This window comes from Haemaphysalis longicornis, unplaced genomic scaffold (genome assembly GCF_048455015.1).
Source record: "Haemaphysalis longicornis isolate Haplotype H1 unplaced genomic scaffold, Haemaphysalis longicornis Haplotype H1 scaffold_1, whole genome shotgun sequence".
In the NCBI taxonomy this organism is placed as follows: domain Eukaryota; kingdom Metazoa; phylum Arthropoda; class Arachnida; order Ixodida; family Ixodidae; genus Haemaphysalis; species Haemaphysalis longicornis.
The window spans coordinates 464,514,725-464,540,302 of record NW_027526203.1 but is presented as its reverse complement, the minus strand read 5'-3'; the positions used below and the strand labels follow the sequence as shown (position 1 = coordinate 464,540,302).

Below are 25,578 nucleotides of genomic sequence, written 5' to 3'. Positions count from 1 at the left end.
GAAAAGCGAAAACGCCCGTGTGTTCGAGATTTCGGCGCACGTTTAAGATCCCCAGGGGGTCAAAATTAATCCGGAGCCCTCCAATACGGCGTGCCTCATCGCCTGTGTAGCGTCGGCGCGTTAAATCTCACAATCAATCAATTCATATTCCTAACCAACCAACCAACCATCCTAACCAGCCTAAGCAACTTTCGTGTGCCTATATATGCACAGGCGTTTTACGTGAGGCCTTGCGCCAAGAGCTGCGGCGTGTTGTGCGCAGCTGGGAGAAACAACAACGCGTTTTCTGGTCGAATGACCATCAGTCACAGCGCTTAAAATACGCATATTCCTTGTGTCTACCCAATGTATCATCGCGTTTAATCGTCTTTTTTTAACGTTTCACCTTGCGCAGAAGACGTTCTAGATTTAGTCATCAGGCACTTGTCGACAGAAGACTTGCTGGTTTGTCGCCGGGTGTCTCGGGCCTGGAAACTCGCCGCTGAACGACCGCAGCACTGGCTGCACGTTGAGCTCAAGCACACCAGCGTCCCTGCGGGGGTAAATTCACGCCTGCACGCTGCTTTTCGACAGGCTGCTCGGGCGGTTGCTTGGGAATACGCTACATAGCGGTGTGCGTTTTGCCGCCCTGCTGAACAGTGTCGATGTCGCAGGCCATCCAACTTCTCGTGTTTCCTGAGGGCTCTCATCGTGTTAAGGGGGGGGGGGGGGGGGGGATAAGAAAATCCCCGGTTTTTAATGCATTTAATAGCACAGAAAAATACCAGGTGCACCCGACCTGATGCATCATGAAAATTTCGCATCTGTGGATGGATGGCAAAACGTTTATTGAGCTTAAAGGGAAGGGGTATAAGGGCGTGGTTAGCCTCCTAAGTCCAGGAGCCTCCTAAGTCCAGCAGCCCGCACCAGGAGGTCGCCCTGGTGCGGGCTGCCTCCAGTGCGCGCCGCACCAGGGCGACCTGGCGCTCCGGTGCGGAGCTGGTCAGCTCGGACTCCCACTGCTCAGGGGAAGAAAAGGGGTGGGGATGTGGGTGTTGGGGGCAGGAGAAGACGAGGTGGTAGGTGTTGAGAGGGTTGTTAAAATGCCGCCATCCCAAACTTTCATCACGACCGCTGGCGACAAAATAGTGGCCGTAATGGCGCACAGCAAGCTTGAAGTGGGTGCTCGTTTTCAGCACAATTAGCAGCGCGCCGACGAGAACATCCCTCTTTGCAGCTCTTCGAGGAAATGGCCGGCTGGTGCTCCGAAACTCAGAGCATAGCACTCCAAGGTAAGTTGATGTTGTTATTGATAAACGTCAATTGGAGTTGAGCATAGTATTGTGGGTGGTCTTCCTAGTCCGGAATGCCGTGAGCCATGGCATTCCGCTCTTGCGCGAGACACAAAGTTGACCTGCACGTCAGACAGGCACCTGGTCGTCTCGCACTCCCACTGCTCCGGGGAGGGGGTAGGGATGGGGTTTAGGTTGCAAGGGTAAATTAATACCAGGTGGTACGTGGTGTTGGGGTTTTTACGAGGTGGTCATTCGTTTGGTTGATGAAATGCTGTGTGTTGTATGTCTGCGTTTGTAGGCGTCGCCGAATGAGTGTCTCATTGATGTTCAGAGAGTGAAGTGGGGTAACATTTTTTTAAAGCTAAGTTTCCTGTGCCTCACTGATGGCGTCGACATCCCAGTAAAACACACTGCAGGAAAGCCAGTTTTTTTTTTCACAAGACAACTTTATTAAACGCATCTCTTAAACAATACAAAAATATTTGGACCGATAGCCAAAGGCTAGTGTCCGGTCCAAAGCATAAATGCATTATTGAATAGCAAAACAAGGCACAACGCAGAAAAGAAAAATACAGGGCATACGTAATCAGAGAAAACTTTAAAGGTTCTTTGGACAATAAAAACATTTTAGACAAGAAAAACAAGGCATACGTGATCAGATAAAACTATACAGGTTTATTAGACAAGAAAACCATTTTACAGGTACTGAAAATTTCTTGCAAGTTTAGTTTTGATTGTTAGCACATTCCAGATTTTCGCACCAAAGAACTCAATTAACCTTTCACCATAGACATTTTTACAAATCGGAAGGTTGAAATTACCATTTGTAGCTTGTCTAGTGTTACGAACTGGTAAAGAAAACAAAGTTAAGGGCCGGGGATAGTTACAAGTTATTATGGTGTTGACTACAAGGGCAATTTTGTAATCACGGAGAGGTGCGAAAGAAAGCACTCTAAGTTCATTAAATAATGTGTTGCTTGGGTGATCAAATGAAGAATATGTTATTTTTCTTAACGCTCGCTTTTGTAATCGCTGCAGCGGAGTTAAATAGGTCGCATAGGTAACCCCCCACGATCCACTACAATAGCATAAATGACAGTGTAGTAACTAGAAGTACAGACAGCGGAGAATATTAAGTGGAAAGTGTTGACGGGCCTTTATTAGTGTGTTGCAACCAAAAGCAAGCTTCTTACATACGCTATCAATTTGTTCCATCCAGTGTAAGTGTTGGTCAAAAATAATTCCTAAGTATTTGATGGAAGACACACTTTGAATTAAATGATTCTCAATGGATAAATTAAAAGTGTCATAATTAAAGTGTTTTGATCTTGACTGAAAAATTATATGTTTCGATTTATCAGTATTTATAGTCAATTTGTTATGTAGAAACCACTGCGAAATGTTTTGCAAATCAGCCATTATACCACTTCGAAGAGATGGAAGAGCGTCACCAACTGCGACTAACAGGCTGTCGTCTGCGTACATTAAAACTTCAGAAAAAGAAACGGACTGGGGAAGATAATTTATGTAAATTGAGAATAAAATGGGCCCAAGCAGAGAGCCTTGAGGTACTCCGCAAGTAATGGCGTTGTAAGTGGAATGACAATTACCAATTACTACTTTTTGTTGACGAGAGGATAAATAGCTTTGAAAAAACTGTTTTGAGTCATTAACGATTCCATAAGTTTCCAACTTTTTCAACAACACAGTATGGGAAACCGTATCAAATGCTTTCTTAATATCTAAAAAGATTCCTATTGCGATTTCGTTTTCATGAAGGGCGGAGTTAATAATTTGAGATGGGTTTAGAACTGCTGTAGATGTAGACCTATGTGTAACAAAACCATGCTGTTGAGGACAAATTATGTGGTTGGCATCAAGGAACAGATTTAGTTGTACTGCAATTAGTTTTTCAAAAAGGGTGTTAATTATGCTTATTATAGATATCGGCCGGTAGCTACGAGGATCATTTGGATCCCTTTATTTAAACACCGGTACGACCTTCGCTAGTTTCAGTATATGAGGATAAGAGTGAGATTCAAATGCATGGTTAAAAATGTGACACAATGGAGTGCAAGGTACCTCGATGTTATATTTCAAGACCTTCGTATGTATGCCGTCATGGCCGATTGCTTTAATAATCGGTAATGTACTTACAACTGACAAAATTTCATCTTCTCTAATGGCACGAAAATGAAAGTCGTTATGGACCTTTCTTGGCTGGCAAGCATGAATTTGTGAGTGTGGATGGAAACAAGCTAATGAGGCTATTACCAATATTGGTGAAGTAACTGTTGAAATTATTAGCGACTTCTACAGTGACGTCATCGGGAAAAATACCTTTCACTTGACCTATACCAGTTACGTTTTTTATAGTTTTCCACAGCAGTTTAGAATTACCCTTTTTCTCATTGATTAGGTTCGTGTAATACTACTTTTTTGCTTCCCTCATCATCGCAACCGAAATAATTCTGTAATATTTGAATTGACTATGATAATATGTGCTTGTTTTATCACGCTTCCACCTACGAAAACACGTGTCTTTTCTCTTCAGTATTGATAATATGTCCTTAGTTACCCAGGGGCATATACCATGATTGTATTGACGACGCGAGCATTCCCGCGTGGATTTATTTACTACGTTCTGAATACAGCGGATGAAATTCTCACATTCTATGTCAACGCCGTTATCATACAAAGTCTCAAAATTAATCAATTTAAGGAGGCTGTTAACCTTTCCGTAATCAAGTCGGGTTACCCGTTCTGCTAGTTTTTCGCAAAGGGGATATAGATACGTCCGAGGCAAGAATGTGAAAGTAGGATAGTGGTCAGCAATCGGAACCTCATAAACACCAGCCCGCACAGTTATTTCAATGTTGCACAGTACATGGTCAATTAACGTTGCAGATTTTGATGTTACACGGGTGGGAGCACTAATTACATTTTTTAAGCTTAACGATTGCAACAAGAACACATAATCCCGACCAAAAGCAGTTAGTAAGTCAATATTAAAATCTCCGCATACAACTAGAGGAGTAGTCCGAGACCCATTAGTCCCTTCATGAAACCCATTATTCAACAATGGGTTTCATGAAGGGTACATCAATCATACACCACATAAAGTAACAATACGATGTCTTCGCACACCTAACAGTCATCTCGTTATAGGCAAAATATAGTTTGGCAGTGCACACGGTTAGCGATGATGATAAAATACATTTCCTGAGCAGGGTTGTACTTTGGCTTTGGACTTTCGTGGTGTGCGGTTGGACGCTGGCTTTGTACTTCGGCAGCTTGAATTTTGGACCTTGGCTTTGACGCAGGTGGCATGGGAGAAAGCTTTGCGTTCTAACCATCTTTCTCTCAAGAAAGGGGCTTTGATCTTTTTTTATGTGTCCGAAATCAGTTTCCCGCAATCCATGCCGCTGATTACGGTTTATCCTAACCCGTGCGTTCAGCGTCGCCTGCACGCCTTCGCTTCTCTTACAGCCCTCGCAGTGACGCCTGCCAAGCGGAGCTTCATGCCCGAAAATTTTAGGTGCGTACCAAGTTTGAAGTACCACCTATTCTTTTGGTGATTTTAGGTTAAAACTGAAGTGAACGTGTAGAGTCACCGAAATACGCATACCTGGGGCGCTATTCAAGAAGGTCTGAGCTAACTCGTTCCCGAGTTTCTAGCTGCTGGAGCGAACAAAGTAGTGATAGTGGAGCATCCGATAAACCTCGAGCGAAACCGGCTATGATAATGCCAAGCACGCTTGGCATTATCAGCTCGCCCAGTTCAGGCCGCTCTCGTTAATAAAGCATGGCTTGTTCAAACATCCGCGTGCAGCGCCGTCTAGAATTGAGTTGCTATGTGCACTCCGTGGCGTAAAGTAGATAATCCCGCTATTTCGTTTAAAACTCCCGCCTGGCCCCAGCCTTCTTTCGATTCTGCCCTCTAAAACCGGCGCGGGGCGGCTTCAATTTTCTCGCTGTTCTGTTTTTCTCCGCAGTTGTGTTCGCTACGTGGTTTGAGGGGGGCTCCAATGCAGCTCAGCGCAAGCCCAAACCACGTAAGCGAAGGAGTTCACTGTAGCGAAGGGAACGCGCCCTTGTCGACTTTGGCCGACTTTGTTTACGTGCGGATGGCGGGCGTACTATCAGAAATCGCCCCAATTCTGCGTGTCATGAGCGTGATTGAACATTCACGAGTGCGTTTTAGGCGTTGAAGTCGTGTCATCTGTCATCGATCGTGTTTTCACTGTGTATGAAGACGGCTGTCACGGGAAAATCTTGTCTTGGCCGCTCCTATCGTTCGCACTTGAGCGAACTCTTCGTTAGGACCGAACACCCCCGCGACTGTGGCAGCATTGACTGACGGTGGCCTGGGGACTTCGTTCGTTAATTTTTTGCTGCTAAGCTTTGTTACTGGAGCATTAAATGCAAGTGACTTCGTGGCTGCGAGGCTACTCGACCGGCGAAGTCTACGCCATAGTTGGGTGGAGCTTCGGTCGCTACGCCGTGCGTGCACGAATGGGCTGGATGTGTTTGATTGGCACGAGAACCCGGAAAAAACTCGGGATTGATATTGCGAGGCCGTATTGAACTAGTGAGGTTCCTGGTGGGGGCTGCTGCTGCGTCGTTCATTGTTCGCGGTCGCTGTAGCAGGCATAGTTCTATCCCAGAGGACCTTTTTCCTTCGCGGAGGAGGAATTACGAGCTCGTTTTCGTCTCTCGAAAAGTACTGTGCATTTGCTGTGGAGTCATCTGGCGACCAGCCAAGTTTGCGACGACTTCAAGGCGGCTTTCGCCCCATGACCGCCGAGGAGCAAGCGGTGTGTGCGCTGCGGCTTTACGCGACGAGCATATTCCTAGGAAGCGTACGTTGGTAGCAACCGCACCAGCGACCGCCACTAATTAACAGTCTGCCGGTATGTGCACAATAAGATCACTGCAGACGTGTTTTTCGCCTTTCTAAGGTGGTTCGCCGGACATGGCTTCCGAAGGTTCCACCATGTGCCTATCCGTCTGCAGCCGCGGTGTGCGCTTCAGTTATATCGTCTGCTCGCAAAACTGTTTGGAGCGAGGCGTTGCATGACCGTGCGTTTCATTTATCGTCGGCGCGGCAGACAGTTTCGCTTGAGGCGTTTCCTGTCGCACCATTCTTGCGAAAACGTTAGTGGTAGGATAGTTTACAATCAATGGCATTTCAACAGGTTTTGTCCAGCGTCGTAGTCGTCGTCTGGCAGGATGCAGAGCATGCAAAGCTTGTGAATGAGATTGATTGATTGATTAATTGATTGTAGGGTTTAACGCACCGACGCAACGCAGGCGATGAGGCGCGCCGTAGTGGAGGGCTCCGGATTAATTTTGACCACCTGGGGATCTTTAACGTGCGCCTAAATCTCGTGCACACGGGCGTTTTTGCTTTTCCCCTCCATCAGAAAAGTGGCCGCCTTGGCCGGACATCGAACCCGCGACCTCGTGCTCAGCAGCGTAACGCCTTAGCCACCGAAACTAACAGCGTGACGCCAGAAGGAGGGTGAGCGAGAGCGGAAAGAGGGCCAAGGAAGAGAGGTAGTGAGGGGATGGGACTTTATATATGTAAAAAAAAAACACTGCAGATAGCTTCGTCGAACAAGAGCGGTGAAGAGCAAAGCGAAATAAAGCAAATTTGAAAAGTTGTGGTGGTTGCTATTCTTTTCTTCGTACCTCATGCCCACTTGGGCGATTTTCCCGCAATTGGGAGCTTTGAGGAGGTAATGGGCTAGGTTTTCAAAATTCACATAACTGTGAATTGGAAAAGTAAAAGTTGTAGTATTGCGTGTGACACGTGAAGTGAACGTGATTGCACGTGAGAAGGACAGGTGCCCGCCAGCCGCGCAGAACCCCGGTTCTAGGGAGGCTGTGGTGTGTGCCAGCCTTCTTGCTGACGTAGTTCACTGAGAAATGAACGAGAAGAAACTTGCGCAAAAACGATATAGTAAAAAGAAGTCAGTCGAAGAAATTCGTGCCAAAAGACAGAGATATGAAAGCGAGGAAAAAAGAAGCAGGTGCAATGTATCCTTTTAGCAGTTGCTAATAATTTCGCCAGGCTTTCGCCTCCGAAATACGTAAGCAGACTGAAGAAGTGCCCCGAGGAAATTTCGTATCCGAAAGCGGACGGAGGGTTTCGATAACGCAATACAGAGCAGCAATTATTTTGAATGCGGCGCGTTTCCATCACCCACTTTCTTTTTTTGCCAGTCGACCTTAGCCACGTGAATGCATTGTCCACCACCGTCGTCAGAAATGTGCAGAAACTGCTCCTTAGCACGACATATTTCAAACAAAAAGCTCCCATGTCTGCCTGAAATAAAAATAAATGAACTTTGTAGTGAAATACTGATTAATATAATAAAAGCGTGATAAAGTAAAGTAGTTGGATTTGCTTGCCCTCAGTAGCCACGAGTGCAACACTGGAGCCGCGCCCCCTTGGAGCGTGATGCCTTGAACCGGTTACGCCACCTAAATAATTAACAAATAGCATAAATCGCATTTTTAAAGCTCTTGAACTCCGCCTAGAAATATTACCATGATGTACATGGGTGTCGCTAGAGCTCGTGCCTACCGAGTTTTACTCAATCTCTCGCCTTCCGGAATAGCACCCCTGATTTCGATTATTCTCGAAGACAGTGGGACTTAGGGGATTCAATTTACAGAGAACCTGCTCATCTCCGTTCGCTTGTGCGATGCATAGCCCATTTCACTTCCTCTTGCGAAGTACAGTATATACGCACCGCGAACACGTTATTTGAGGTCGCGTATAAAGTTACACGGCCCCGGGCGGAGCGCGACAGAACGGTGCTCGCAGCTAGCTGTATGTTTTATAGTTTCCCCATCTGCTTCCATGTTTCCCGCAGGGGTCAACTTGAGCATGGCTTGGATAAATTACTGAAGGCGTGTTCCAAAACATTGAAGGCGATCACCGTCGTTGGCTGCGACAATGTGCTGACGGACAGGTAAGCTCCACGTATTACGAGCTCTGAATGAATGAATGAAACAATGTTAAGGCGCGAAGAGATATGTGTTCACCCGCTAATATAAGCTAAGGTGCTGTGTTTCGGCACGGGTCTTATCATTTTTCAGACACGGGCGGACAAATCGGGAGCTAGTTTGAATGTTTTGAGAAATATGGGTTTTAATAACATCTTTCAGAAATTCAGGTTTTATTTTCATAAAGTTCGAAATATTATCTGGCATCAAAAATTTAATACGCCAGAATTTTGAGAGAAGTAATGCACACGGAAGAATTGGAAATCCCGCGAAAACGAGGGTATCTAGCTTGAACAATCTTTTTCGCCCTGCTCCAACTTAGAAGATGCACTTTGATTTCCAATTATGAAAACGTCCGCGGAGCATTTTTTGTTACTTGGGGCCAAGGCATTTTCCTCCGGAGTCTGTAGTTATGTTCGCGCAACCACCTTGAACCATGCGCAGGTGAAGCCCAAGCTTCCAAGCGCCCAACAAACTAAGCAAGCTCTGTGCGATGGTAAATAAGGTAGGCAGAAAGCACAACCCATGTAAGATTAACCACAAAACGAAGTACGTAGGCTGCCGTCAGAATGTCGTTTACGAAATCCCCCTGGATTGCAAACGAAGCTATGTGGGTCAGACGGGAAGATGTATTAATCTACGGCTCCAGGAGCATGCAAATTCACTAAAATCGAATGTCGGCGGTCACCTAGCTGCGCACTGTCGCCAGTGTAAGTGCCAACCAATGTTTGATGAGTGTCGTATTATTCGAAGATATGCAAACAAACGTACACGTGAAATTTTTGAAGCCTTTTGCATTAGTCAGAGGGGAGATAAATGTGTAAGCAAACCTTCCGTGCTTCTGTATGAAAATGAAATCGCGTATCTTTCAAATGTATAACCGGACCTTACTTATCGATGACCATGTGACAATAACCTGTGTATTTTTCTCCTCCCTTGCTATCTGTATTTTCCTTTTTCCCTTTCCATTGCTGTGTAGATGTGTATATAAGCCGCCTGCAAGCAATAAAACCTGGTTGTTAGTCAGCGCCGCGTGTTTGTCGTCTAATCTACGTCCTGTCCTTTAGCGCTGTTTCTTACATTTTAAACATGCACCAACCAGCCCACTTGCTCTCCGTCCCAAGCTTCCATGCAAGTTTCCGGACGCCGTCACCGAAATAACTAAAAAATTTTAAATAATTATATCTACGATACAGTGACATTTTTGCTGTACTGCGAAACTTGACGCAATAGGCTTATTTGAATTTTACCGTACACCTACAAACTGTGTTTCGACCTGTGCTTTGCACCCACGACAGCCCGCTACTTCTCCGTAACTTGACCGGCTAGAAGCGCCGACGTGTAGCTAAGATCTCCCCCGCTATTATGGCGTCGACCTCAAGAAATCTTTGGGCACCGTTCGGCACAGCGCCATTATCGAAGCTCTCCAGGACATGTGGTGCGGGTACGCGCGTGATTAACTTCGTTAAGAGCTTTATGAACGGCCGGACTTTTGAAATTAGAACGGATCTAAACCCTCCGCGTGTCTCCACCAATACCACTGGTGTAACGCAAGGAGCCATCCTCTCACCCACCCTGTTTAACCTGGCGATGCGAAATATTTCAAAAGAACTTCGCGACATTCCGCACCTGCAGCACAGTATGTGTGCTGATGACATCACCATCTTGGTTGACCCTCTCGATGTACCACGCTCAACACGCGGGACGTAATCGGCACCATTCAGCGAGGACTTGCTGCTTTTGACAGGGGTCTCCTCCCCCCTACTGGAATGACTCCGTGTCCAGAAAAGACAAAATACCTCGTCATCGCAGGCCTGGACCAACTGCAGGCGCAAATACAGTTAACGCTGAATGGTCAACCCATCGAGCGCGCTGCTGATAGGTGGCTCCGGATACTTGGCGTGCCGCACCACGAAGTCGGAGGGACCATCGAGACGATCCGGCAGATCACATGTGTTTGGAAGTAGCAGTGACACCACTGAGAGAATTGGAGGCCGCTTCGGCGGGGCAACAACACAGGTCCTGCGCACACTTACGCAGGCCGTGCTGACTTCCAAGTCTTGCTACCGTGCCGCGGGGCGAAAATGTGCTGTTTTAATTTGCAATAACTCCACTAATACTCGTCGTTTTAACAGAATTCTTGAAGGAAGTGGTTACTAGGACATTGATTTACCTGAAAATGTGAACACCCACGTATCGGTAAAACCTCTTTCAGGGTCCCTTTAAGGCAAATTCGAAAATGCAACAAGCATGCGCATTTAGGGTGTTGGCCTTCGCCGTTTCCCAGTGCAGCAATCCTGCATGCGGTTCGATTGTTCCTGAACTGTCGCAGCTAGGGAAGGGAAAAGTTCATGCTTTATATCGCCTGCAGGTTGCTGATAGTGTGATATTTCGTTTGCTCACCCAAGCAATGTGCTCGCGCTACCAGCAGTAACATACCCTTGAAACAATTTGGTGCACACGCCGCTCCTCATGTTGCGACGACGAAGAGAGAGTTTTTATTGTGTTGTGAGTGATAGGAAAAGTCGTGAGAAGTTACGGGGTCCATGGTGCGTGGAAGAAAAAAAGCCCCAAATGGTTTTGACCGTGCGTTACAAACAGCGGATGGTCGAACAATTTCGTCGTGAACCGAAAACCGTATTTTTTTTTTCGGTGCAGTTGTGGTTCGGGTTCAGCCTGCTCAAAAAATAACGGTTCGGTTGCGGTTCGACACCCTTAGATATATAAAGAGAGAGAGAGTGATATTACTTGATGTGATGCCTGAGATGGGATTTGTAGGGAAGATGTCAGGAAGATCTCCCTGCATTAGCCGTCAACCAGGACTTTCGGGCATCCGGATAGAATATTTGTTTTATTACAGCCAATTCGGTGACCAAGAAATAGTTCTTTTAATGGCGCGCAATTTTCAGAGAGAAATCGGTTTGACCCAGACATTGGCCAAAATCATCTGGGAGGAGGGGGAAAACAGGGGAACCAAATATATTGCGCACTGTACTCAATTCCAACATGCTCTCCATTATTTTCGTCTGCAGCCAGACACGAAAGTTTTAATTTCTGGCGACAGCTTCGTTCGTGACTGCATGAATGGCAGTATGCAAACGGAGTGACGTTACTGCTATTCATTGGCAAGGCTCATTCTGGCAGCGAGGAAATTCGGTCATACCAGAGCGTTTTCTCGTTCATGGCTGCTTGGCATGCCGTACCTTCACATGACCAACCTTTTTTTCCGGTGGCGCGTCCAAAAGTTGCTTGTTGGCTTTTTCGTACGAAAATCACTGCTTTTCTAAATAAGTCATGTGTCCCTTATGTAGCCTCCGCCGTAAGGTAACGAAATTTTTTTTTTACCGCGGATAGGCTTGGGTGAGGTATGCCTGCTTCTCTTAACTCCAGCGCCCTCTCCCCACGTACTGAGGCATATTTGCTTAGCTTTAGCATGATTTAGAAAGGGCAGCAGAGGGCATCATCAGTGAGTGTCTTCAAAAATGGTGGGCTGATAACAGGCGTTTTCATACGCGCTTGCGTGCCCTGGCGGTGTTCAGACGTCACAAAGCTAATTTCACACCTTGCCGGCTTTGGTGGCTTCCACTGCAAAATGGCCTGTAAACCATGTTCAAAAGCCCTGAACCAACCATTCTGGCATATAAATGAGATTTACTAATCATCAACTCCAAGAGTTGTGAATTTGTATGACGTCTCTCTACTGGCCGTATTTGCGCAGTTTGTATTTCTTGCTGCCTCGTGCCCATGCACACACTGTTGAGAACGAGGATGCGAGGGTTCGATTACCGGTGTCGATGGCAGTTACATTAGCCGGGAGCAGGATATCCTGAGATGCAAGGAAATAAAGGCGCCCTTTGATTTAAATCTAATGTTCTACATGGACCAGCTGGCAGCACTTTAGTCGCTCTTCCGCAGGGTCCTCTGGTTGGCGAGCGCGTGTTCGTTCCTCGAGGTGGTGGTCTACATAGCCGTCTCCCACGTGACCCTTCCAGAGGCTCTGTGGTCTCTTGGAGCTGGCTGCAGACGCGTCAAGACGCTCATTATACCGCCCATGGACCCGCGGTGAGCCCTCGTGTTTTATTTCATCCAACGTTTACCGCTTAGCGGAGCCGGTACAGGTGAAAGAGGTGCGAACTGTTCTGTACGCGGCCATGTGCAAGCAGAGCATTCCTGCAATGGCGCCACTATCACGGGGCGGGCGTGCTAGAGATCAACCTGGTTACAAACCTTAGATCTAATACCGTTTTTTATTACAATTTTTTTCGGTGTCAGCTGCCCAGCCAAGGTGTAAAAAGGGAGGGGGTACTGATTGATTGATTGATTGATTGATTGATTGATTGATTGATTGATTGATTGATTGATTGATTGATTGATTGATTGATTGTGAGGCTTAACGCGCTGACGCTACAGAGGCAATGGGGCGCCCCGTAGTGGAGGGCTCCGGATTAATTTTGACTATCTGAGGATCTTTAACGTGCGCCGAAATCTCCAACGCACGGGTGTTTACGCTTTTCGCCTCTACCGGAAAAGCTGCCGCTGCGGGAGGCGTACTGAAAACGCGGCGATTTCACTCTCGTATGCACGTTCCGCACATGGACGGCTGCGTCGCATAGCAACCGCTGGGAGCTGCGACGCCGCACAACAACCGCTTGGATCAGCTGCGGGCCTGTACGGGAATTCGCCAGCGGCTCGAATTAGCCAGCCAGTTACTGCAACGCACGTCAGCAGCGTGCACCAGCGTATGCGTCTCCGTCCCGTATGATCCGGATCTATGCTGCTAATTATGTTCCTGACCTTACTGAGCGGCGGGATTAAGTTTCCTATAGCGTGATCTTATTGAGGAGCAAGATGGAGTCCAGCATCCTCATTCTGGTCCTCATGTTCCGTCGCTACCAAAAATCTCTCTTGATGCCTTCCTCAGCATTGCCTAGCCATACGGCTTGCAAGCAGCAAAGAAAAGCCCGACAACCTTTTACTTCTGCACTGCTGGGAACTATTTGCTGTTTTTGCTACATTTTTTTTGTTTTTGGTAGTTACATTTGTTGAAATTTATCTCTAAATTGCTTCATTAATACGTCCCACCGTGCCTATGTGCATAAAAGTCACGTAGTCGGCATGTCTTTTGAAACATCCTCTGCTGGTACCATCCATGGGTGAAACTTTTTTAGTTGCGAGAAATGTATTTTGATGGTGTTGTTTCTGTCCCCTGTATGTTTTTTCGCATGCCCGCCATCGTGACAATCTTACAAAGCAATTGTTAGTATGGCCACGCTTTCACTTCCAGGAAAAAGCAAGGCTACGCTGGCCATCGGGTTTGCCAGATCGTGGGGAAGTGCTGGCCACAGCTGCGCGTCCTTTGCATTGGAGGCAGGAGCCTCTCACTTGCAAGCATCTGTAGCGCTCGTAAGCATGCCATTTCATTGTCTCCGCGCAGAAACTATGGTCCGCTTCAGCGGGTGCATGTTTCGTTTAATTCTTCAAATTCTCTGTAGTGAATGTGTCACCCGGAGGGTTAAGTCCAGGGTCCATGTTTGTTCTTATAGTATAGGCCCTTTACAGCATGCAGTTAGTCCCTCCTAAATCAGATGGCGCTAGCGCTGCACTCGCCATCACAGGCCTCGGCGCACTTGCAGGAGTCGGTTTCCGCCGTAGACTTCCATGGTCTGCAGTGAGGTGCGCCGTTAGCAAAATATGAAAAGCATGAGGGAAAGCCATAGCTTCGTGTTGTCAGAGCTCGTATTGGTCATCGCGGCATGGAATAAGACATCTTGAAGGTGGAAGCGCTCTCACAACAGGGAGAAAGTAGAAAAAAAAACAAGCGAGATGAACGCACCACGTGAGAGGTTGCAAGTATATATTTGTGTTTCTTTTCAATAAACAAATAGTTGCGAGTTATAGCTGTGTCGTCTCTGTTTTTTCCTACTTTCGTTCCTGTTGTGTGAGCGCTTCCACCTTCAAGATGAACAGCTACCAACTAGCCCAATTGTCCGTTTTACTGCAATGGAATAGGACGTTCGCGGGAGCGCTCCAATGTACGGAAACATGCGAAGGCCCCGGCGCATAGCACGATTCGATCATTCACTCCCCAGTTTCGGTTCCCTCCGTAGACCCGGTGGGCTGCGCTAATTACGATGGGTAGACCAGACGAAGTGTGGAAAAGCAGAGAAAAAAACTTTTGCATTTATTGATTACAACTGCCACTCAGAACGTAGATATGTCAATTTTCGGCCTCTGCGAGCATAATTAACGTACCTTGTGAAAGTTACCCACGAGGACACCACTAGGTGTGAAGGCTTGAGAGCAATCGTTTCATTGTGCAAGTCTTGTTAACAATGAGTCGGATTAGCCGTTACATTTTCAGCGTATACCGACGCAGCGCCACAAGGCTGCCGCGAAAGTAAAGTATAATACTTCATTAACATGCATGGTTATCGCAGTTATGAGCCATTAAGCCAGGAATAAATGAAATGTATTGCTGAAAATCCGACAAAGATACAACCTGGAGGTAAGCAACGATAAAAAGTAAGGACAACCAAAAATTATCATGCCACATTTGCTACCTAGTCGGACAATAAGGCCCCATTTACAGCAATACAAAAAAATTTTCAATTCGCCATTGAGCCGAGCCGATGCGCAGTGGCATCAGCGAAGGCCACGGCGATAAACGCGTTATAGATGCCCATCTATGGCGGCACATCGGCCAACATTTCCGCGGCCACGGCGCTGCCCTGTAAACCGTATGCATAATAGATTTGCCTAATTATTTGCAGGCGAAAATCATCCTATGTGCTGACGACTGGGTGCTATAAGCATAATTAACACGAATGGTGACCGCATTTCACTGAACGATTCTTTGTATTATTTTGCAGGTTGTACGAGAAACGGCAAATGAATAGTGTAAACAGTCACTTTCTTTCAGCAAGCGCGCTTCTATTTTGCTGCTTAATGATTAGCTTAATGGTTCTTCCATACACCGGCTGTCCGAATACAAATACGCATATAGCCTAAGGCGTAAGCGTCTGCAGCGCAAAGGCCACGTCACACGCTTTACCCATGAAAGGAACCAGCTCGCGTGGCATAGTCTGTAAGGCATAAACTTCGCAAGCGAGTGGCCCCGGGGTCGCTGCCGGCCCCGGAAGCTTTAGCTTAGAAGAGGCCTCATACAAACGAAGACGAAATCTTGTTTGCTATAGGTTAGTAGGCTAGTAGTACTTTCACTTTAAAACAAGAAAACTTGGTGTACCAAATATGTAGCCATCAGGGTAGGCTATGTTAAATTTTTTTTTTTTTTCAGAAATGAAGTGTTTACGTGCATTTTTACCATACTTATAAAACTTGTGATATATTTAGGGCTCAGTGGTCTTGGATGGACGTGAGATCAGTCGAAGTCCATGCTATGTCAACCGGTCAACGGGCGATGCTTGTGTGGGTGTAAATGTCGACTTCAAGGGCTGGTTTGCTGTCATGTATCACGTAGAACGTACGTTATGTGGGACGGGATGAGTGACCGCAGAGTTCGAGACAGACGGGCTGCGCTAGGGTCCCAAAGGCCAGGCTGTGGTATGTTGTGGGGTTGTCGTGGCCGGGGATATCCTCAGGTGATGATGGAAACACATTAGTGAGTGAGTGGTCGTCTATGAAAAGACTGGCTTGATTCTAAACGATATTCTCCAAGAGGGAAGAGCAACTGCAGCCTCAAGGTTGACCACGCGGTTGTGTTTCGGTCGCTGATGATGTGAAGGCTGGTTCGGTGCGTGTGCTGGATCATTCAAATCTGCGTTTTGCGGATTGAGACAGCGCGTGATAAAATTTGGGTGGCTTTTGAGCCTGCTCCCCCAAATTTGTTACAGATGCGGCGTATGGTGCGGGGAATGATTTTTCATTGAGCTTTGAGTTGTTGGAGCCATATAGACAAACCATTTCAGTGCCAAATTGAAGTGCCGATTAATCTTATACGGGTTAAAAAGTGTGGTTTTTGCCTAGAAGCGGAATTATGCAATCATTCCCACCATGATCACTTCTCCCTCCCGTCTCCCAAATACGCATCTTGACAGACTCGTTCGAAGCACTTGAAATTCTCAAAAACCCAACATCAACCCATCCAATCACCAACAATATCCTTTGTCAAATCCCCATCCTCCAATTTCACAGAATTGATCCTCGCATTGACTGGTGGCTGCATGCCAGGAGACTGTGCAGCTTGCAGCTGCACATAAGCGCACACACCACACACCTGTGTACATAGATCCCGCCATTGGTGCAGTTCCTACGCCTCAAGGACCTCACTCCAAACGCCTTTCTAACCGCTCTGCCCCCGCTCCCAAGATCAGCCGAGATCAGCCGATCAGCACCTAATCCGGCACTTTCCAAAATTTTCCCGCTATAGAATCTTCACCTCTACTCCCATTGCTCCCTTCTTGTACATTAATTAACCCCCGTACACTGGACCCCCGCCAATAAGAGCGTGAGCCCGTTGAATTGTATTTTAAGCGATAAAGAGGATAACGTATTGCTCTACACGCTTGGAAATACCTGGTAATTGATCGAAGTCGTCCAAAAAGACAGGCGTGCGCGGTCAAGCGTTCAGGGTTTCGGCATCGAAGTGGCCACATTGCCATCAAAAGCAAGAAATGTTGACTCCGTACAATGTTTCCGCATCCATTTCAAAAGTTCGTGAAATTCGCAAGCTATTCAGCTGTTAAGTTACGCACAATTTGCCGAATCAATTAGCGCTTTCGGACTTAAAATGTCATCCGGATGCGCAAAGAGAAAATTGTAGAGGCTCACTTCTGGTCCCCTCAAGACACCCATTAAGATAGACGCATGTTTCACCTCACATATTTAGCGGAAGCGATACGTACTGTTACCTCGTTTCCCGCTTTACTTCTGTCGCAGTGAGGGGGTGCGTTTGCTTGGAGTCGTTCGAAATCGACAGAGGACGTGACATCGAAGACAAGTCCGCCGAAGCGCTTGTGGAAGCTGGACTGCAGCGAGTCGAGTTGTTTTACCTCACACACACCGTTGTTTCAGCTGCTGCTGCTGTTATCTTGCATGGTAAGAGTTCTCTATACAACATCCAAAACACGGCCACCGGATGAACAAATGGCTGCAGCGGCCTGTCTGACGCCAGCAGAACAAGAAAAAGAAATTGCCTAGCGTTGGCAGAACAATGAAAATTGTCCGCGTACCTGTTCACTTCGCTGCAAATGTCGTCGAAAGACGCGTCTTCTGCTGCTCCTGCCGCGTAAATGCCTCTCTTCTCTCCCCCACCCTCTGTCATGCTCTTCCCCTCATTTTCGACCCTTCCTCGAAAACGCAGATGAGATTTGCTAAAGTAAATAAAATTTAGCCATCAATAGTATAAAGCCATTTTTGGAGGCCGCCTCTTTTTGCTTGTATTTCGCGCACACGCTGCATTTTCCGCCATAGCTCGCTTCACTGTCGTCTGCTTCGTTGTCGCCTGCCTACCATTGGCTACCGGCTGATCCGCGCAGGGCCTCGCTGATGGGGCCTCGGCGAGCCGGCTTTCCGCGCTGTTGCTAGGGCACCCGTTAAGCGTGACCCCCAATGAGCGTGAGAAGACCATGCGACTTTCTCCACTACTTCTCCAATGCGCCAGTGACTGCCGGGGAAGCTTTCTTTCGTCCATGGGCGAGGGTTGTCATGCTGATGCAAATCTGGAAAGGGTGTTCGTTTGAGCTTGTTCGTGCGTACAGAGATTAAAACCGATTTAAAATGTTATGCTGAACGGTTGCAACGGTTGAGACTTGCAGGGAGTATCTCCACATACAAAAGAAGATTTTTATATAGTTATCTCAGCTTTGAAATTATGCATCAGTACTCCTCACAAGATCAACAGTCCAAAAAATAGAAGCCAGCTGCAAAAAGTTACCGGAATGGCAACATATCTTGCCCGCTTTCATGACATATACTACAACCGCTTACTTGCTTGCTTTCAAAAAAGAACCAATCCGTTTGGGACTGTAACAGCAAGCGTTCGACAAGTGGAAGCAGTTTTTTTCGTCTCGTTCAGTGCTGTGGGTTTGTGACCCTGTGAAAGAGACTGTGGTCGGCGCAGATGCTTCCTTCTTTGGACTCGAAGCGGTGTTTCGTCAAAAATAATTTAGCTGCAAGTTTCCTGTCGTCGCTTGCGTTTCCAGGCTCCTCTTCGAAAGAGAAAAGCGCTATGCTCAAATGGAGAAAAATGCTCTCAGCTTAGTCTAGACTTGAGAAAAGTTTTGCCACTACCTGGTTGGCAAGGCGTTCACACTCGAGACACACAACAAACCACTGGTACGCCAAAGAGTTCTGATGACCTTACAGCGCGGTTATGGATACTTAGAATGCGAATGATGCACTACCAGCACGAGGGGGACTTCCTCCCTGGGAAGGACCTTGTTGCTGCCGACACGTTCTCCAAAGCGCCTCGTCACCCCACTGGCGACACAGCACTTCCGTACGATGCGTAAGAACAACTCTTCCGATTAAGCAACACTGATTTTCGCGGTTGAAAGAGAAGTCAGATACGGTCTGCGTATCAGACAATGGCCCGCAGTTCTCGTCGCCTGTGTTTGTCAAGTTTGCTCCAGACTTCGAGCCCGCACTACCTCCAGAGCAACGGACTCGCCGATGCTGCACTTAAAGGAGTACTGACACATCAACAATACGTTTTAAAACTTACCGGAGCCGCATGGGCATCGGCAAAGTGTTCAAAACTGAAGAAGACATGGCCTCAGCGATGTGACAAAGATAATATTTCCGCGAACAAAGAACTTACAAGGAGCTAGATGAGCAGACGGTGTCTTGATTGTTTTATTAAGAGTGCGTTTGCATTATCACTTCCGCATTTGCATCTTTGTGAGTTCAGTATATAGTGGAGTGAGATACTACTAAGGATTTTTTTTACGGACTATCCAGCACTTGATTGTATTTGTGTCCCTGCGGGTGTCCGCAAAGAGTGTGCCGCGTCGTGTGGGAGTCAAGCGAGTGATGCAAGCGTGAGCGGGCTTGTTGGAGCGTGCTTTCCGTGCGTCTAGATCGATGTATGTGAGCATCCGTAGACTGGCAGCGAAGTGGCGTAGAGGGTTTTTCTTATCTAAGGAAGTGAATCATACAAAATCTCTTGGTTTTACGTTCCTTGTATGCCTGTGTGTAAGCCTGTTGTGAATAAGCCAAAAGCAATATCCAACAAAAAAGCAATAGAATCCCATACTACTGTAACATATTTCGAGAACAATTTTGCAAAGAAATGACGACAAAGACAGGACTCATTTTGCGCTGTGTGTCACCACAAATGTGCGCCTGTCAAGCTTACGTTTTTGCCGTTCATTCATCACATTTTCCTCCACCATTTTTGCTAAAAGTTAACGAAACATTTATTACAGACTGCAGCTGGGCACACAACCGAAGAACTGCTACAGGAGAAGTTCTATAGATCCATAAAATTACATGGTTCCGGGATTTGAGCTGTCTAAAGACGACAAAATGAAATGCCGTGAAAGTGTGCATGTATACAAAAAGCTAGACTCCTATAGAGAGCCACTGACAGGATCACAGAAGATACAGACACCCATAGGGATGTTGATAGAAGGAGCGAAAGAGAGTCGCATGAACGGCTATAGCTAAACTATTGATACAACCATAAACCAAGCTAAATACCCCCATAGACATGTCGATAAGAAGAACTAAAGACAGCCATAGGAACGGCTATAGCTAAGCCATTTACACAACCATAAACGAAGCTACAACCATAAACGAGCGCATAGTGATTATGCAAACACTCTATTGGCCTTCAGGCACTCGATAGGCGTGGCTGGAGATCTTTAGAAGAGGCTTTTTGTCGTCAGTCGACACAAAAAGGCTTATAATAATGAAATGAAGCTAAACACACCCACTACATGTCGATAAGGAAAGCTAAAGACAGCCATAAGAACAGCTATAGCTAAACCATAGATACAACCATAGGGGAAGCTGAAGACACCCATGGGAATTGCGATAATAAAAGCTAAAGACAGCCATAGAAATGACTATAGCTGATTGGGGCAAATAGCTAAAGACAATAAAAATGATTTTCTGTAGCCGACCATACAATATTATTGCATGGGCAGATGCTACATTTACTAGTACTGGTGGCATGACCGTCATCTGTGTGCACAACCCATAACAGCAACGTAACATAACTGCCAGCGTGCGGACAACCTCACCTAAACCCAGGCAAGTACGTCCCCACACGCAACAGGTACGCCCTTCTCGAACCAGCGGAAGAACATGCCCTGCCGCCGAATAAGAAAGAGAACTTCCCAAAACTCCCAGCCCTCTCAGAACCCCACGAACGAACTAAACAATCTTCGCATGGGCCTCAATCCCAAGCGAGGACCGCGCCACCCCAGAAACCCAAGGAAGGGACACCAAGCCCAACAATTTCGTCTACAACGGAAAGGGAAAACTACATGCAGGGTATTATTGCAATGGAGACACAGGAAAACAATGAGCAAGCACCTCCGACAAAACGCACGCGGGAAGAACAAACCTCGATCACGCAAACTCCAACGCTAGAATCAATTCAAACCGCCATAGCAGCACTCACAACCACCATGCAAGACATAAAACGAGAAAACTGTTACCTACAGCAGAAACAAATCCAGCTGGAAGCCATGCTCCATACAGAAACAAAAAGAAATCAACGAACGTTTCAGACAAAGAATTGGCAACCTGGAAACAAACATAGAAAACATCCTCAAGATCCTTCAATAACAACATGGGCGCGACCGCTTAAATTAAGGCAGTGGAACTGCCGCGGCCTACCAAGAAAGGCGAGCTTCAAGCTTGGATGGCCAAACAGAAACCCAAACTCGACATAGCAGCATTGCAAGAGCCAGCAAAAACGCCCAACATTACGGGATACACGACGACGCACCAAGACCATCCCAAAATTGCTATCCTTACGAGCAAGAAATTCCTAGCGCACAAGTCGAGCTCGGATGATTACGCCATGATCGATACAGCTGGGACCGCAAAAGCAAGCCTTGTTAATCACAAATGTATACAGCCCGCCCAAACACCAACTCCAAGATATCGAACAATACCTACAACCACAAAATAGCAAGCAAGCCCACATACTTCTAGGGGACTTCAATGCGCCCCACACAGCATGGGGCTATCACAAAGACAGCAAGAAGGGAGCCACTCTAGCGAAACACACTACCGCCCGCCATTACGTACTACATAACGACCTGCAGGAACTGACGCGACACGGGAATTCGGCGGAGACACCTCCCCGGACCTAATATTCGCAACAGCAGGAATTCAAGTTAGATGGAACAACACGCGAGAACACCTTGGGAGCGATCACAGCATCATACTCCATAGTCGGCCTTGCGCCAAAAAAACCCAACCATCATCATCATCATCATCATCATCACAACATAATACTGCCAGAGGTGGACTTTACGCCACCGCGTATCAAGTGGAGGCAGCAGCACATAACGAACTGGGACGAAATGAGAAAAGACCGCACTGAAGTCAAGGCAGCCGACATAGCAGAGTGGACAGAACAAATACAACAGTGCAAGAAAAAACACACCAAAAGCCCTACGCAGCCCGAAGGAGAACCGGCGACGTACAAACACCTACTTCACTGCTGGGAAGCTCGGGATGCCCTCCTCAAAAGATGGAAACGCAACAAGACCAACCGTTCCTTAAGGAAAAGGATCAACGAACTGAACGCCCACATACAGGACTACACGAACCAGCTTCTAAAGAAACAGTGGACCGACCTATGCAATAGCCTGCAGGGACAGGAAACATGGAAACTCATTAGACACCTCCTCAATCCAACCACATCGAAGAACAGCAACACGCAAAAAATAGCACAACTAACCAACGAACACGACGACCCTCAGAAACTCCTGGAAAACACGAAAACCCGAAATACGAGAACTATAACGGCAGTGAAAAGGAAGCTCTTGACGCGACATTTACCCTCACTGAACTAAAAGCCGCTCTGCAAGACTGTAAACAAGCCAAAACACCGGGACCAGACCAAATTACGAACTCATGCCTCCGGAACCTCAGCAATGAAGATCAAGAATGGCTGCTTCAACAGATTAACGACATATATGGAAGGGCAAAACCCCCCTGCCCACCGAATGGAAAACAGGGAAGATGATTTTTATCCCAAAACCAGGAAAAGCAATCAACACATCAAACCTCAGACCCATCACACTCACATCCAACGCCGGTAAGCTCCTCGAACGAATGGTATTACGACGTCTGCAAAAGCATCCTGAAGAACACCAGCACATCCCCTTCAATCTTCTAGGCTTCCGACCCAAACTATCTACACAAGATATCCTCCTAGTACTATATGAAGAAGTAATAAAGGAGCCCAGCGCGTCACAATTGAGAGCAATAGTACCTGTGGACTTGCAAAAAGCGTTTGATAATGTAACTCACGACGCTATATTGCAGAAACTGGCCAAAACGAACTGTTGAACGGCAGTATATAACTAAGTCCTTCAATTCTTGCAGAACAGAACGCTTACCATCCAGACCGGCGACCATCAATCCCAAGAAATTCGACCCCCCCAGAAAGGCTCGCAAAAAAACAACACTCGTAAAAAAACAACACTCAAGCATGTGTACAAACTAGGTTCGTTGCCGCTGGAAGAGGTGAATAACTATAAGTATTTAGGCGTGACACTCACAAATAACTTGTCCTGGAACCTTCACATCAACAACGTTTGCTCTTCTGCCTTCCGAAATCTTTGTTATCTAAAACACAAACTTAAAAGTGCCCCGCCTAGCGTTAAACTTTTAGCTTACGTAGCATTAATAAGACCCAAGCTCGAATACGCATGCACCGTTTGGGATCCGTATACAGAAGTTAACATTGATAACCTTGAACGAATTCAAAGAAAAGCTGTGCGGTTTATACATAACAAATTTTCCCGAACTGATTCACCCATCGAAGTAATGAAAATTAACGACCTACCTTTACTCAAAAATCTAAGACAGCAATTGAGACTTGACTTTCTTTCCCTACTCGTAGGTAACAAATTAGCACTCGACCATTAACTGTCTGCATCGCCCTTAACAAGAGTTACCCGGCACCGCCAACCCCACACGCTTACTCCTTACTTTGCACAAACTAACCTTTTCAAGTTTTCTTTTTTTCCACGCACCATCAGTGAGTGGAATGACCTAGCCACCACAAATGTGCTGTCATAAAGTGGTGTATTGCTGTTGAAATGTGTTTACTTGTATCGCCCACCCTGCTACCTAGTGTCCGCCGTATGTTATAAATAAAATAAATAAATAATAAAATACTTTTTTTTTCTGTTACATGTGGTAACTGTCCTAGGCAATATTCCCCTCTCTGCTTTTCTTCCACCAGCATTCTAATTTTCTTTTCGTCCCCTCGACAGCCTTGAAGTTAACTTCCTCTCTGATACCCTTAAATCCTAGGGCTTCTGGAAGCCGAATATTTCCCTCATGTAGATTTGGATGGATGGCCTCACATTCTAACACTATGTGCCGCATAGTTTCTGTTTCTTTACCGCAGGCCACGCATACCCCATCATTTTGTGAATACTTCGCCACGATGCTCTTAATTCGCAGGCAACCTGCTCTAGCCTCAAAAAGCAAAGCACTGCCCTGGGAATTATCGTAGAAATTTTCCTTTTTGATGTTCAATTTTTCAGCCCTGTACATTTCTAACGACGTTTTAGCTTCCATTTTTTCCCTCCATTTACTCGTTCCAACCTGCCTTGCCTCTTTTTTGATTACCTTGGCTGTTTTGGATTCCCCACTGTTCTTTTCGTATTTTCATCGTTAGCCTTCTGGTCTTTCTTAACCACTGCGTGTCCACGCTTTTCAAGTATAGATACCTAAAAACCTTAGCTGCCCACCTTCGTTGATCCATTGCCCTCAACCTCATCTCAAAGCATATTTTACTCTGAGCTTCTCTAGCTTCAAACACGCCCAGCCCATATCTCCCTGAACTGCTTCGTTAGTTGTTTTTCCATGCGCGCCTAAGGCCAAACGTCCTACCGTTCTCTGGTTTACTTCAAGGCCTGATAGAACGTCTGATTTTAAGCAGAGTACAGCATTCGCAAACGTGAGACCCGGAACCATTACTCCTTTCCGCATTCCTCTCACTACTTCATAGTATTTGTTATACCCCCACAGAGCTCTATGCTTCATTATAGCTGCGTTTCGCTTTCCCTTAACCTTAAGTTGCTACTCGTGAGTTCTTAAGTAGTTATCCCCTTCGTTTATCCACACTCCCAGATATTTAGATTCCTTCACTCTGGGTAATTCGCCTTGCTGGATAGACACTGCGTCAGTGGTAGCGTCATTGAAAACCATTATTCCCGATTTTTCTGCACTAAAATTTAACCCGAGGTCGGTGGCTTCCTGGCCGCTAATATTTATTAGCCGTTGCATATCGGTATGGTTATCAGCTAAAAGAACAATGTCGTCTGCGTATAACATTCCCGGAATACGGTGGTGTACCACTTCGCCTTGCAGCATATGGGTTAGGCTAAACCCTACTTGACTTTCTTCCAGTTTTTTTCTAACCCTGCCATGTAAAGCATGAACAGTATTGGGCTCAAAGGGCATCCCTGTTTTAGTCCCCGATGGATGTTGACCTACTGTGCGGATTTCTGTCCTTCCCATGTAAGGTGCACTCTAATGTATTTATAGATTGCTATAAGGAACTTTCAGCATTCTCCACAGCCGTTCTTTGTTTACGTTGTCATATGCCCCTTTAATGTCCAAGAACGTAATCCATAATGGTCTATTCTCTGCTTTCGCAATTTCAATGCATAGTGCCATCGTTCTTTTAATAATATACCTCAGGTCAGTTTTTACGGCAGCAAATGGAAAAACCTGCTGGTTAAAAAAACGGTTCCCAAGAGAGGCGAAGCAAAAGCAAACTCTAAAAAAAAATTCTGTCTCGTGCTGCTTCAAGCAAAACAAAAACGGAGGACCAGCGACAAGGCAGACATGGCGTGCGAGAAGTGAAACAATTGAAAAATATTGACATCCAGGTGGTCTAAATTAATCCGAAGCCCTCCCCCACTACGGCGTGGCTCATAGCCCAGGTGTAGCTTCGGCGCGTGAAACGATGAGAAGAAAAATTGAACAAACCTCCATTGCAGTGATTGTTGGAGCGAGGAGGGGAAGAGCAAATAGGATCGAGTTACGTGTAAGGGTGGCGCAAGAAGAGCGTCGCCTTTCGACGACACTCGCACCGAAGCAAGCAGATACGTGGGTTTTTTTT

At 46.4% G+C, this 25,578-nt stretch overlaps 1 protein-coding gene across 1 annotated transcript; it reads left to right on the top strand.

Annotated features, from left to right (window-relative positions):
• Positions 1 to 291: 291 nt before the first annotated feature.
• LOC144162589 (F-box only protein 41-like) lies at positions 292 to 17,389 on the top strand. Its single transcript, XM_077693191.1, has 7 exons — positions 292 to 540; positions 1,217 to 1,271; positions 4,764 to 4,812; positions 8,159 to 8,257; positions 12,207 to 12,353; positions 13,576 to 13,694; positions 17,187 to 17,389. Exons 2-7 carry the CDS (start codon positions 1,229 to 1,231, stop codon positions 17,387 to 17,389), a joined length of 660 nt encoding a protein of 219 aa, XP_077549317.1. The 5' UTR covers positions 292 to 540; positions 1,217 to 1,228.
• The last annotated feature ends 8,189 nt before the right edge of the window (positions 17,390 to 25,578 follow it).

Bases quoted from the DNA above. Each gene is read 5' to 3' on its own strand.
- LOC144162589 (XM_077693191.1), top strand. From the start codon at position 1,229: ATGGCCGGCTGGTGCTCCGAAACTCAGAGCATAGCACTCCAAG. The intron at 1,272-4,763 runs GTAAGTTGATGT...CTTCTCTTACAG, and splicing joins TCAGAGCATAGCACTCCAAG to CCCTCGCAGTGACGCCTGCC. The intron at 4,813-8,158 runs GTGCGTACCAAG...TGTTTCCCGCAG, and splicing joins TTCATGCCCGAAAATTTTAG to GGGTCAACTTGAGCATGGCT.